Source organism: Andrographis paniculata, unplaced genomic scaffold, assembly GCF_009805555.1.
Source record: "Andrographis paniculata isolate CXL003 unplaced genomic scaffold, ASM980555v1 Contig10END, whole genome shotgun sequence".
Taxonomy (NCBI): Eukaryota; Viridiplantae; Streptophyta; class Magnoliopsida; order Lamiales; family Acanthaceae; genus Andrographis; species Andrographis paniculata.
The window spans coordinates 56,163-71,224 of record NW_026137380.1 but is presented as its reverse complement, the minus strand read 5'-3'; the positions used below and the strand labels follow the sequence as shown (position 1 = coordinate 71,224).

Sequence of the window (15,062 nt, the reverse complement as noted above, 5' to 3'; positions counted from 1 at the left end):
CTCACACATCAAAGTACATATTAAATTTAAACACTAAGGTCATCCACATCACTAGTTTGTTTCTCTCAACAGAAAGAAACCTCTCCTCCATAAGTGGCTTCCATTGTGGCATTTTTGGGAGTTTAAAAAAAATATAAAATGACTTTTGGGTTGCCACAGAGAGCAATCAAAAACGCCCTCAAATTTTTCATTTTATATTTATTTATTTATTATTTTTTATATTATTGTATTATATAAATTTTTTTCTACAAAATAATATATATATTGATATATTTTTATTTAAATTAAATTTTCAAATAAATTATGTTGATATAAATATAAATATGCAATTTTTTGTTGAGTTGGAAAAGTGAAATGATGATGTGGAATTGAGAGAAACTTCCTGATGAATTTGTAAATAAACAAACTTTAAATGTGATTAAAATGAATATTGTATTTATATAAAATAAAAAAAAACAAATTATGTAAGATGAATTAAAATGAAAAAAAAAAATGAATATCTTATGTGGAATCGATGGAAAAGTAAAATTTACATACAAAATATAAATTAATAAATTGATAGTTGACATAAATAGTATATAATTGTATTTGGTCAGGTTTTGAATAGTAAAAATTACTCTTTCGTCTCTATCGTGGGTATTGTATATACGAGAAGAGAATTTAGAAACAATGTTATTAGTAAATAAATAAAAATGTATCATTAAATTAATTATAATACTATATCAATAATTATAAATTAAAATAAAAATAAATAATTTGTTTAATTAAAATTAAAAAAATTATAAATTATAAAATTTAAAATATAATTGAAATATAAATATTTTTTTGATAAAAAGAATGGAGGAAATATAAATTTGAATAATTATTATAATATTAATAATTGGTGATGTAATATTTTATATATAAAATTATTTTTATTTTATACTAAAATATTTAAAATATATAAGTTTAATTTGATATTTTATGGAAAAATAATTGATGAATAGTTGAGTATTATAAAAAAATTCAACAAAAATAATCATAATTTTATTAAAATAATATTTTTTTGTCCAATAAAATTAATATATTTGAGTAAAAAATAATAAAAATAAAAAATAATTTAAAAAATATTTTTGAAATTTTAATTAAAAATTAATATTAAAACAAATAATGTAAGGGTGTGATAATTGTTAGTTTTGTAAAAATTAATAAAAAAAGTAAATTTAATATAGGAATTAAAAAAATAATAAATTTGACTAAATGGATGAATATTTTTTATTATATATGGGCGGTTGTGTGGGGTAGGGTAGGATTGGTTAAAGTGGGTTGGTGTGTGAATCAGAATATTGATTGGGACCCACTCATTCGTCTATTACTATTATCGTTATTATTATTAATTATTACTATTATTTAATTACTACTATTAATTAAGATTAAATATTCGCTTCACACACAGATAGGCGCGCAGTCTTTTTCACAACAATCACTTCCACCATTTTACACATATATTGTACTAATCGTTTAAATAATAATAATAATATTTTATTAGTATTAAGAATTCATTAATTATTATTAACATGTTTATAATTTTTATGAAAATTTAAAATATTCTGATATTAATATGAAAATTATATATATATTTATATGTGATAAAAAAATAATAAAATATTTATACATTTATGTTGGATGACTGAGGTATTTATTTTTCTTCACTTTGATATATATTTTTTAAAAAAAATTATTTTATATAAAAAAAATATATTTAGCAACTCGGTTGCAAGATCAGAGCCCTATCAAGAGAATTTAAATATAAAAAATATATGCAAATATAAATCAAATATAGCCCAAAAGTTACCAATGCATGCATTCTTCTTATCTCTTTCAATTTTTTGAGATGTGAGCATCCAGTCCACATAATAATAATAATAATAATAATAATAATAATAAAGTACTATGGCATAGTTTAAATATAATTTTTGAAAGTTTTGATTTTAGTTACTAAGAACAAATTCTTCAAAATAGCACATATATTATTTAAAAAATAATTTTTCATATAAAATATTATATTCAATAAGTATTTATATCTCATCAAATATTTTTTCTATTAATTTTTATTGTTTTTTAAGTTCTTTAAACATAAGCTCGGTTTACACATTTTGAAGTTATCATTTGATATGGATATTTATGTAAAAAAGAAAAAGAAAAATGAATAATAATATTAAATGCATATGATCCAATGTCATATCAAATTAGCACAACTTGGAATGTTACATAATGCCTTTTTTTGTATGATTAAATAAAATAATATATAATATTATCCTGGTTAACTAATCCAATGATTTATAATAATAATTATTAAAGATGCATGCGCTCATCATCATCAGATTCATACCATATATATATATATATATAGAGAGAGAGAGAGAGAGAGAGAGAGAGAGAGAGAGAGGCCCACTAAGATTTCATCACTTAATTTTTTATTTTTTTTTATCGGAACTTAAAACAATAATAAAAAAAATATAATCAATTAAACACAATCTTGGAATTTGTTGGTTTGTGAATGATTTTGGTGCATTCTCACTATTTTTATCATTTTGTTTAAAAAATAAATAAAATATATTTTTAATATTATATTTAAATATCATATCAACACTTATTTAGGGTATATTTCTTTTGATGTAGTTTGAAAAATTTTGGTTTAAGTTTGGTATTAAAATAAAAATAATGAGATGTTTTGTGAGAATAAAAAGGTTATTTTTTTTTTTCAGAAAACACAAAGTTTAAATAGTAAAACTTGGGGTTTTGAAATTAAATAAACAAATCCTTATATTCTATCAAACAATAATTTTAATTCAAAATTTTTATTAAAATTTTTTATTATTCAAATCTAGATCAAACACATTTTATTAGCATATGATCCATCCCCTTATATATATATATATATATATATATATAATTTCTTCGTCACAATCAAATTCCTATAAATAATCATTTTCGTATGTTCTATATTATTCTATGTTTTTCTATTATACTCCATCCCTCTCGTAACTAAATATTTATTTGTTTTTGCACGTGGTTTTAGAAATATTAGTATTATATTTGGATGTAGTATGAATAAAATAGAAATAACTAAAATAACCTTATTAGTATATATGATATAAAGGTAATGACATTTGTGTAGTATATTGTAAGTTGTAAGGGGATTTGTAATGTTAAATAGATAATACCCTTACTAAAAAAATGAATACTTTGTTATGAAACGGATTAAAATGGAAAAATGAATACTTGGTTAGGGGACGGAGAAAATAATAAAAATAACTCTTATATTAATATTAAAATAATTTTATATAAATTATGAATATTTTCATATATTTTTATACACAAACAAAATATTATTATTTTTTAATCTTTAAAAAAATATATATATACATTTAATTGAATAGTGCGAGTAAATAGTTACTTTACTGAAACCGTCTAAATGTTGTCATTGAAATATTTGACAGTTTGTTTGCAACTATAAATATATATATATATATATGATTTTTTATAATTAAAATAGAAAATTTAGATTCACATTCAAACATTAATAAAGATCAACGGTAGACTTCCATTGACGGGGTTGAAGACAAATATAATTAATTGAGTAAATATAATGAAATATGAATTTGAGAATATATAATCAATTGAAATTATCAATGCTCGATCCATCTTTTAGCTTAAATAATTTTCATATATAGATTTTCGACAAAGTACTCAACTTATAAATTGGAAGTCAATAGACGAGGAGGACTACTTCAAATATTAAAATAAATTTTAAAATTGCAATTTATATATATATATATATATTCAAAGTTAAATTAAATTAATAGGATTTTTTTTAAAAAATGGTTGAAATGATTAAAATAAAATTGAGTGTGAAATGATATTCCACAAAGGATAAAAGTGGATTGGATCGAAGATTGAATGAATATAAATTAATTGATTTATATATGATTGGATTAATATTATTTATTTAATTATTTATTTTTATGATTGGGTTGATGTTGATGAATCGACATTGATCACAAACCACGCTAGAAACTTTATAGCCATCCATATTAATAAATAGATAAATAAGTTAAATTAAATAAACAAAAAGGGATCCACGTGAGGCACACGTGAGATCCACGTAGCATTGAAGCATTCATGACTAGATTTCCAATAATAGTATTAAATCCACCAGCCGACATTTCGATTCATACTTAAGTTGGTACTATTTAATTCATTACATACTAACATAACATACATACATCAATTTCTACGTATTTCTGCATGCAAATATATATATTCACACATTTATTATGGTTTTTAAATTATTTTTATTTTACATGACTTAATTAATTAATCATGCTCATACAATAATAATAATAATAATAATAATAATATATTATTGTTTCTTGTTTTAACTAGCTAATTGTATTCCCTTCCTTCTAACTAATATGAGCCTATTACTGTAGATACGAACATTTATATAAATTAGAATTAGTAAGTAATTAAGAAATGTGTTAGTAAAAATAATTATTATATAGTAAAATATGATTAAAGTGTATAATCAATTTTACAAAAAAAGAAAGAATAAATGATGTGGGACGGACGAAAATAAAAAATAGAGACAAATTATATTGGACGGGGGGAGTATTATATACATACAATTGCAAACTTTCCATAATAATTAATGAATGGTAAGTTTCAATTTGGGCTATTTAAAAATATTTCGTGTTAAAAGTTTTGATAAAAAATTCAACTTCTAATAAAAATCAAATGCATACTTATGGTTTGAATTTGATGAAATTTATATGGGTCAATAATATTTTAAAGAATAGAAATGAAAACATTACAATTTCATTATTTATAGTATATTTCTATTATTAATTAGTTTAATATAAATTTATTATTCCACTTGCTTAGAATCATAGAGAATAAAGATACGTACCGAAAGTTTTTAACAAATAGCATCTAATCTACCTTTATAATATAATGCCATTTCTAGTTTAAAATTTTGTTTTGAAACTTTGATATCTTTCAAAATTATTTTTGTACTGTTCATAAACTTTTTTTCTTTTTCCAAACAATATCACATTACTATTTATGTTTATTTAAAATATTATAAAGAAAATATTTTTTTTTTTTTTAATGATACGAGAACTTACAATTGTTATTTTCGAGTCTACCCCTATAAATAAATTTGTATAGATTCTACCCAAAATAGACAATAATATATTATTATTAAGTTATTTTTATAGTAAACTGTGTAGATTGCATAGTATATATATATATATATATATATAAACTTTAAGAAAATATATAGAAGTTCATATTGAATATTTATTTAAATTTGTACTATTTGGAAAAGTACCTCAAAAATATTAAAATACTTTCATATTGACGGATAATAGGAAGCAATGAAATTGATAAATATAATAACAGTGACATCTTGTGATGGGTCCAATTCCATTGTCACACTTCCACCAACATTAGCTAAGAATGAATATAAATAAATAAAATAGCAAATTAAAGAATCAAGAAACTTCTTCTTCATCTTCTTATTTTCCACACAATTAAAGGGCACTATGGATTTCATGACCAAATCCCAATCCAAGAGAATATATATATATAAATTATAAATATTTGTCACAATCACAATCATCATAAAATTAAAGTAATGATTAGTCACACTCAATAATGATTTTATATATAATGTACATTTTCATCACTTTGAGTCAAATATTGTGACCCCTTTCTTTGATTTCCACATTGGACCAAACTTTTATCTCCGAGATTTCTTTTTTAGTTTTAAAAAATTGTAAAAATAATAAATATTTAATATAACATATATATATATTTAAAATACTATAAGAATAATATCATAGTAATTTTGAAAAGTGTGTGTCCATATATAGAGCAATAAAAATTTATTTCTACTTATTTAAGTATTGCATATATATGGAGTAATAGTTAGATATCCCTTTTGCTCATGCAAGATAACAAATAACTTTATCCATTTTTCCATGAGGAAAGATTTGGAATCCGAACTGATCACTTTTTGATATTATTGTTTTTTGGGTTATTTATTATTTTTTTTAAGTTAGCATATATATATATATACATATATATAGTCTAATCACGTGCTCATTAATTGAGTGCATCCATTTAAATATTTTAGGTTTGATTATTTCAAAAAACGTAAATTATATAATACCTCTTTTCGTAATAGTAAAAATGCACAAAACACTGTGTGTTTTATTTATTGCGCGAAACTCTTTAGTATTAATGTAAAATTTGCATGAAACATTCTCATTGTTTAAAACTGATATTAGTTATAAATAAAAACATAAATTACGTGAGTTTTATACAAAATTAGAATATAAAATATCTTAAATATTTTTTTGAATAAAATAAATAAATAAATAATTGATCAATCATTTATTTTTATAGTTTTTATAAAAATTAGATAACAATTTGTCTATAAAATGAAGGATTAATTCATTATTATTTATTAATTTATTCACAAAAATTATTTAAAATATTTTACATTTTTTTATTTTTATAAAACCTGCGTGATTTAAGTTTTTATTTAAAATCAAATATTAATTTTAGACAAATTGGATGTTTCGTGCAGACTTTACACTAAATTACAATATTAAAAAAGATTAAAATCAAACTCTAAATAAAACAAATAGTGTATTTGTGTCGTGTTTTTTTATTTAATACTACCTCTGTCCCGCAAAAAGAGTTACATTTGCTTTTTGCACGTAGATTTTTTAATATTAGTATTATATTTGTTTACAGTGGAAAAGATAAAATTGATCTTATTAGATTGTGTGATAAAAAACATAGTGTGTAATATATTGAAAGTTGTAAGAGTATTAATTATGTTAAATAGGTAGTACAATTACTAAATTAAAAAATGATATTTTTTTTTGGACGGACAAAGAGAAAAAATAGTACTATTTTTTTATAAGAGGGAGAGAATATATATATATATATTTTATGTTGTATGGGGAAGCATAATGGTAATTTAAAAAAATAATATTTTATATTATATTATTAATTTTTGTGAATTAATATAGTATATACATTATATTATTTTTATAATATTAATCGAAAAATATGTATAGAAAAAGTTGTTAAAAACACACACTCAAGATCTTCACTAATTTTTCTTCTTTAATAATCAGTTAATGATTAAGATTGAAAATCTTTGTCTGATTCATTTGATCTTTTGATCATATATTTTGAAATATTTGGGTTTGTTTAGATTTTTTTTTTCCTTTCATATTTTAAAATTAAAATTAATATTATTTATATATTTTTACAAATATTTGAATAAATAAAAATTAATTTTAAATACTATATTGTAATAAAATATATATTTCACATTGTATTTTTTAATAAAAGTTTTGACATATAATTGAAAAGATAAGTCCTTTGATTCGGCCTTTTTATTATTATATATGGTCATATTGTTTTATTAATTTATTGTTGATTATTCACACATAGTTTATGTTTTTGATATGGTCATATTGTTGATTATTCACACATAGTTTATGTTTTTGATATGGTCATATTGTTATTAATTTATGTTTTGATAAATATAATTGTATTCTGTCTAGATCAGATGTAATATTAGAAACCCGTCACATACACACCAGTGTTTGCCATTAATTTTTCTAATGATTAGTTTTTTTTTTCTTTTTAATAATTATACCATAATTGATTACTTCTTTTCATAATTGAATTGTTTTTATCCTATTGATACTATTTTTTTTCCTATATATATCTAGTGATCCCAAATTACATAGAAGGTGCTGGCTATAAATTTGATTGTTTTTATTTTTATTTTTTATTAAGTTTGGTACAAGTCCATTACTGTGAATTTAATTGGCATAAATAAAAAGAAAAAAAAAAGACCAAAAAAAGGAACAAAATCTAACGTCCCAAATCTCCATTTATTTAATAATATCTTATTCTCAACTAAATATAATGAATAAATTATTATTATTATTTTTTTTTAAAAAAAATGCCAAGTAGATTGTTCACAGTAGTTGAGATTCACTTCACCTCTGCTTTTCTTCTCTTCCATCCATTCCCCTGTTTTTTATAAAAATTTTTTCCTTCCCCAATTTTCAACGTTTTCTCCTCTCTCTCTCTCTAGTGGTTTTTCTGACACGTTTCTATCTCTCTCTCTCTATGTATGTATATATGTGAGGATTTGAGCAGAGGTCTTTATCAATGAAAATGGGCGAGAGAGTATTTTGGATTGATGAGAACGAAGAAGGATCCGAAGAATTTGAGAGCAGTCACGGCTCTGATCATGACGATTACTCATCAAACCTTCCTCCTCACCATTCTCATCTTCTTCCTCAGGTTCGTTCTCTTTCTCTGTAATTGATCATAGCCATGGTGATCGTGCAATGGCGTGTTGTACTCTCTGCCCCACCGCTTTTGCGTGTTGTACCTTTTCTCATCTCCCTCGCTAACTCTCCTATATATGCAATTTGAGTCACGTGCCCAGCACGTGGCTACAATAGCATGCGATCCTCCATCCTCCTAATTACTATTCCCTAATTTGGTGCAGGACGCCGGAAACAATAGTCGACAGTCGCCGGCGTCGGCGTCGGAGAGTTCGAGCAGCCCTATAGGCCTAACGCTAACCAAGACTCCTTCCTTCCTAAGCTTATTACAGCGCCGCCTCTCCAAAGGAAAGAATCCGGCGAAGGAGGATCACGGCAAGCCGGCGCCGGAGAAACTAAAGGCGTCCAATTTTCCGGCGGTGTTTATAGAGATAGGGTCGTGGCGGAGAACGAGCATGCATCAAGGTGACCTCGTTGCGAAGCTTTATTATGCCAAGCGCAAGCTTGTGTGGGAGCTCCTCGACGGAGCTTTGAAGAGCAAGATCGAAATGCAATGGTCCGACATCGTCGCCATACGAGCTACCACGCTGGAAAATCTCCCCGGCATCTTGGAGATCGAGGTTAGCCACCTTCAACGTCGTTGCATTGCATGCATGCATATTATGTGCTAACTTTATTATGTAAACATTATATTTTTATTCAAAATATTTTACATACATATTTTGAAAATTATACTCCCTATTATTCAAATCTATTTTTATTTTGTTGTTATTCAAATTTATTCTCAATTTTTTTTTTTTTTTTACAAAAAAAAAAAATAAATTTTCTATTTTTACTAGTCAAATAAGTACAGATGACGGGAACAAGTAAATTTTTTTATTAAATCTCATACTTAAAAGTATATATTTTTATAAAACATTACACTAAATATTATTTTTGGATTAATTTAAAAAAATTTCAAAATTCCAAAAATTGGTAGGTGAATAGGCCGCCGTTGTTCTACCGTGAATCGAGCCCTCAGCCGAGGAAGCACACCCTCTGGCACCAGACCACTGATTTCACATCCGGCCAAGCTTCCATTTGGAGGTATATATATATATATATATAAAATTATATATTTACATATATTGATTGTATATATATGTGACGTTTATATATCGATGATCAGGAGGCATTATGTGAGATTCCCGGAGGGAGTTCTCGACAGGCACTACAGCAAGCTTCTTCAATACGACGACCGCCTCGCCGCCCTCAGCCGCCGCCAATTTCCGAGCTCCGAATCTCCATATTTCGACTGGCACATCTCCCCAGCTCACTTTGCCCTCACATTCACCCCACCATTACCAACACAACCTCAATTTCACCAAATGCATCATGGGATCACCACAACCATGCCGCCGCCGCCGCCTAATTTTATTGAACTGGTTGCTCCAAACTCCACAATAATTACATCTGGTATGGATCTGACGCTCGGACATGGAGGAAATCTCAATCGATTAGGACTGTCTCAAATTCAGCCCAGCAGCACCCCATTTTCCAATTACCAATTTAACAACTTGCTGCCGGAATCTTCCCTGGCCACCGCCGGCGATGCGCAGGTTTATTCGTTCCCGGAGTCGGCTGGATTTCGTCACTACAGCGTCGCCGCCGCCGGTGGTCTCTCATCGGAAAGCGCAAACTGGCGATTTGCCGCTTCTCAAGGGTTTACTGCTAACGTCGACATGGATCAGAATGTGGATAGCAATCCTTACAATTTGGGGAACTTCAATTTCTGAGAATTTGTACGGATAATTGTAATTACATATATTATATAGACGATGTTCTTGAACTTTCTTCATGTATGATTTTATGCATATTTGGGTTTATATGAAATGACGATAATGCCCCTGGTCGGAGCCCGCTGTCCTCTCCTAGTAGGAATTTCCAAACCGCTTCTGCAGTTTTCATCCATGGCGGCCGAGGCTCACGGCAGCCGGAATTCTTCAGAAATCCAATCGGAAGATGTCCGACGCTCTCTAGCGAATTATCCGGTGCCGCTCTCCCCGCCGCCGCCGCTCATATCGAAGGATGTCGAGTTGAACAGAGCCCTAACTGCTTCGTCGAAATCGGCGTTGTTTTCCCTCTCCCGAGAGGATGTCCTTTTTGAAGACGAGTGGCTCATCGCAGTCAATAAGCCTCAAGGAATTTACTGCGAGAGCGTTTTATCCGCGGTGCGAAATCTCCTCGACGCCGATCGAGGTTTGCTCGTTCGATCCGATCCCTCTTTTCATCGTTCGTTCGTACACATATTGATCCTCCATTACTTGAATCGTGAATTGGATCCAATGCTTTGTTCTGTTGCTGCTGCTATTGTTTGTTTGTTGTGATTCTGTGATTCTGGATTTGATTGCGAGCCAGAGTTTGAATTGTCTGCGATGAACCCTAATCCCTAATTTGGTAATTAGGGTTTGATAATCTGCCCCAATTTTCACGAGCCTGCTTTAACTGTGCCATTCAAACATTTGGGGAAAAACATCCTTAGCATACTTTAAACACTATTTTCTCCCAAAATCCATAACTGATTTGATGAAAATGGAAAGAAAGCTTACTCTGCTAATTCTGTTTCTTAGATGGTTCCATTGCTATAACTATATTTCTTCGTGTTCGATTTCGGTTTCAATTTTATTTCAGGGGATCAAACAAATCCGGAGCTCCATCTATCCAACAGGCTCGACCGAGACACCAGCGGCGTCACGATCGTAACCAAGTCGCACAAAGTGGCGGCAAAGCTCGTAAAAGCGTTCACCGATCATAACGTGAAGAAGACATACATTGCCTTCTGTGTCGGCGCACTTCCAAAATGGACAAACATGGTTATAAAATCGGGCCACGGTCGATCCCGGCACGGAGCCTGGCGCGTCTACGCCCTTTCAGACGCTGGCCGGGCTCTCCCCGGCGGATCGTGTATACGGGACATGGAAACGTCGTTTGAAGTTGTGTCGGTGAACGGGAGAGAACGCACCCGCCCGAGCCCTGCGTCAGGAGAGAGTGTGGAGAGAATCGTTGTGGAGGGAAGTGCGGAGGTCGCCGGTGAGGTCGAGAATGGTGAAGTCGTGGTGAGAGCGCACCCGAGAAGTGGAAGAACGCACCAAATCCGATTGCATTGCCAGTATCTCGGAATTCCGATAAGGGGAGATGTGAAGTATGACGGCGTGTACAAGTGGAACGGGAAGATTTACGACGGGCACGAGCTTCACGCTGAGAGCTTGTCGTTCGAGCATCCCGTCACGGGTCGCCCGGTTTCGATCTGCGCCCCTTTGCCTTTGTGGGCTTGCGCGGATATTTTGAATTGTGAACGAGAAAATCTTCGATGTTCAACTTTGCCATGCTTGTTGTGTTTAAACACAAAAATGTGAAGTTTCGAGAGTTTGTTTAATTCGTATTTGTAATGAAAAGAAATTTTGTTGTTGCCGTCCTTTAATAATTTATTTATTTTTCTATTTTTGTTCGTTTAATAACAAAATATTTATTTTATTTTTTTTTAGTAACGATAATTTCTACTGATATTAAAAATATTCTTACAATTTAAAATATATTATTAACGATAAAAAAAAAAAAAAAAGTATTTGATGTTAATTTTTTTAAAAAATTAAAAGTAAACAATATGTAGATGATTAGACGAGATAAATAAAACGAGGTATGGCCATGCGGGAGTGTGAGTGAAGTAAGAATGATGATTACTCGTGGTCATGAATGTCTTCAAAACCAAGCATCATATACTTTTAAACTAGTATATAATGTTTGAAATTCTATTATTATTATTATTATTATTATTATTATTATTAAAGGTAGTTTACTTTAGGATAGGTTTGTACGTGTTATTTTAAATTTTAGTTTAATTTCGTTATTACATAATTATTGTATTTTATATAAAAATATATAATATCTACTTTCATAAAATATGATATTTAAATTATAATTCATGTTCGTATTTTATTTAAAGTTAAATAAGCATGTAATACTATGCATAAAAACATATTAGTGTGTGTTTGCTTGAGAGTTTTGATTTTTGATAGAAATTTAAATAATAAAAAATTTAATTAGAATAGTGGTATGATGTGATATATATAAGTATTAATACTATATTTTGAATTTAAAATTAATTTTTAATATAATATATAAAAAAATAATTGTTAGATTTGATATTTTTTAATTTTTTTTATATGAATAATATAAATCCTCAAACTTCTCCGAACAAACACACAGTAATATTATATAGAAATATGAATTACATAATTTAAGGAGAAAAGATGTTAGAAAGTTTGTTGTCTTTAAAATCTGTTTGGTACAAATAATAAAATTATAGAAAAATAATAATATAGAATATAATTAGGGAAAAAAAATGAAAATAATAAATAGAATTAGATAATTCAACTCGAATAAATATAAAGAGAAATCAATTATCATTCATTTGTGCATATATGTAAAAAAAAAAAATGTACACAAATCAATAATTATATAGTAATAATAAGTTGATTATAAAATTTTACTATCTATATTATAAGCCTTTAAATTCCAGGCGGTGTTGACGACAAAAAAATTGGAATAAAAAGAAAAGATTTAAAAGAAAAATAATTAAAAATTTTATACAAAATATATTTTTTTGAGATAAATAATATGTTTTTTTCTCCACAAAATTTAATTATTTCAATTTCTCTATGTATAAGAGAGAATTGAAAGTCGAAAATGAAAAATAAATTATTTTTCAATTTTTACGAGCAAACAAACAAAAGAAATAAATTCATTAATATTTTTTTACCATCATTTTTACGTATCAAATAACCCTTAAATTATTTACGGGTGCATTGACGATAAAGAATAAAATAAAAATAGTGTGCTTATTAATGAGGTTTTGATTTCAGAAGTTTTAAATAGTAAAATTATAAATTTAAATAATTATTTAATGTAATATAGAAATTTTAAAATAGTAAAACAAAAAATCATGTTTATAATAAGATAAAAATGTAATTGCACCAATAAAATTCTTTGAGAAGAGTATTATTAAAATAATTGCAATTTTTATTTTTTATGTAAATATTAGATTGTAAAACACTTGAAAATAATAATAATAATAAAGCACACTCTCTTTATCATATATTTATATAAAAAATTTAAATTAAAATAGTAATTTAATTATTATTGATAATTGAGTTTGTTTGATTTTAATTTAAGTTTAGATTTTTATTTATTAATTTATTTTATTTTTTCTGAAAGCATATTCTCTTTATTATTGAAGAAAATTACAAAAAAATATGTTTATGTATACCAAATTATTATTATTTTTTTATTTAGTCAACAAAATATATTTAATATATTTGCAAAAAATCATATTTATATTTTTTGACTGTACCCTGTACGATGTTAGGCAACTGCTGTTCATGTACCATAAAAAAATAAAGGACAAAAATAATAATGGAATGAAAAATAATTTTTTTTTTTTTTTTTTTAAATTTATCCCTTTATAGTTGAGTGGTGATTTTATTTTGAAATTAAAACTTAACAGAGTCAATATTTTACATGTAAAATGTATGGTACATCATACACAAAAATACTACTCCAAACTGATTTTAAAAACACAAATAGAAAAATCTACATAATTGTGAAATACTTCATTCGTTTTGCGAGGGATGAATAATATTAGTGGTATAGTGTAGATTAATTAGTTATTAATAATAAGTTATGCTATTAGTTTATTATTTTTTATATGAATAATATTATTGGTATTTTAATTTTTTTAAAAAATTATATGTAGAAAAAATATATGCAATATCATTAGCATAAATTAGTTTTATAAAAAATGAAAAGTTTTAAATATATATAAAAAATTATGTTAATTGAGGAGAAAAATATAAATAAAAGAGTTTTGAGTGAGTCCTAGTGTAATATGTTAGAAGTTTAATTAAATTAATTTATATTTGTTAAGTATGTTTGAAATTGATAAAGTTACCAAAATGGAAATGAACCATCTTTTGTGGGACGTACAAAAAAAGAAAACAAATCATTTGTGGCGAGACGGAGGGAGTATGAAAAAACAAATATATAAATAAATAAATTGAATCTACTCCCCTAGATAATTTTCTCAATTTATTTATTATGTAATTTTTATAATTAAAAAAATAATTATTCTATTTAAAAAATAGCTAATTAACTATTATTTAATAAGAAAATAAAATGTAAATCAAATCAACTATCTTTATCCCTTAATATATTTTACTACTGTTTTAGGCTTCATTTAAAAAAATGCAAGCGCTTTAAAAAAAATTATAAATAAAGGTTTCAAAATTATTTTTTACTTAACATAACGACTCAATAAATTAATTTTTCTTTATCATAAAAAAATTATATAATTATTGTAATTTCGTCTAAAGTTTCATCAACTAATAATCCTCCGTATCAACTTTGCAAGCGCCATACTCAAGCTGTAAATCAATCCAAATTGAACGGGTAGAGTCGTAATTTCACAACGACTTGCCTTACTAGTGTCGCCTGGCCTGCGGAGTGCTCCACTTCGTTTCATTTCCCAATGGATAGACGCCACGTGGATTAATGACAATTTGATCCTACGTGTCGATGTTTTATTCGTTTGAGTTTCCGTGGTCTTCCACGTCGGATAGGGATCTGGGAATGGAATCACGCATTATATCACACCTA

At 26.7% G+C, this 15,062-nt stretch overlaps 2 protein-coding genes across 2 annotated transcripts; both read left to right on the top strand.

Moving 5' to 3' along the window:
- Positions 1-8,210: 8,210 nt before the first annotated feature.
- Positions 8,211-10,253, top strand: LOC127239702 (uncharacterized). The gene is made up of 4 exons (XM_051258008.1): positions 8,211-8,385; positions 8,597-8,992; positions 9,352-9,458; positions 9,541-10,253. Exons 1-4 carry the CDS (start codon positions 8,251-8,253, stop codon positions 10,145-10,147), a joined length of 1,245 nt encoding a protein of 414 aa, XP_051113965.1. The 5' UTR covers positions 8,211-8,250; the 3' UTR covers positions 10,148-10,253.
- On the top strand, positions 10,216-11,827 carry LOC127239778 (RNA pseudouridine synthase 1). The gene is made up of 2 exons (XM_051258130.1): positions 10,216-10,610; positions 11,043-11,827. The coding sequence occupies exons 1-2, from the start codon at positions 10,244-10,246 to the stop codon at positions 11,765-11,767; spliced, it is 1,092 nt and encodes a 363-aa protein (XP_051114087.1). The 5' UTR covers positions 10,216-10,243; the 3' UTR covers positions 11,768-11,827.
- Positions 11,828-15,062: the final 3,235 nt, after the last annotated feature.

Coding starts and splice junctions, on each gene's coding strand:
- LOC127239702 (XM_051258008.1), top strand. CDS start 8,251: ATGAAAATGGGCGAGAGAGTATTTTGGATTGATGAGAACGAAGAAGGA. Junction 8,386..8,596: donor ATTCTCATCTTCTTCCTCAG/GTTCGTTCTCTT, acceptor AATTTGGTGCAG/GACGCCGGAAACAATAGTCG. Junction 8,993..9,351: donor CCGGCATCTTGGAGATCGAG/GTTAGCCACCTT, acceptor AAAAATTGGTAG/GTGAATAGGCCGCCGTTGTT.
- LOC127239778 (XM_051258130.1), top strand. CDS start 10,244: ATGACGATAATGCCCCTGGTCGGAGCCCGCTGTCCTCTCCTAGTAGGA. Junction 10,611..11,042: donor TCTCCTCGACGCCGATCGAG/GTTTGCTCGTTC, acceptor ATTTTATTTCAG/GGGATCAAACAAATCCGGAG.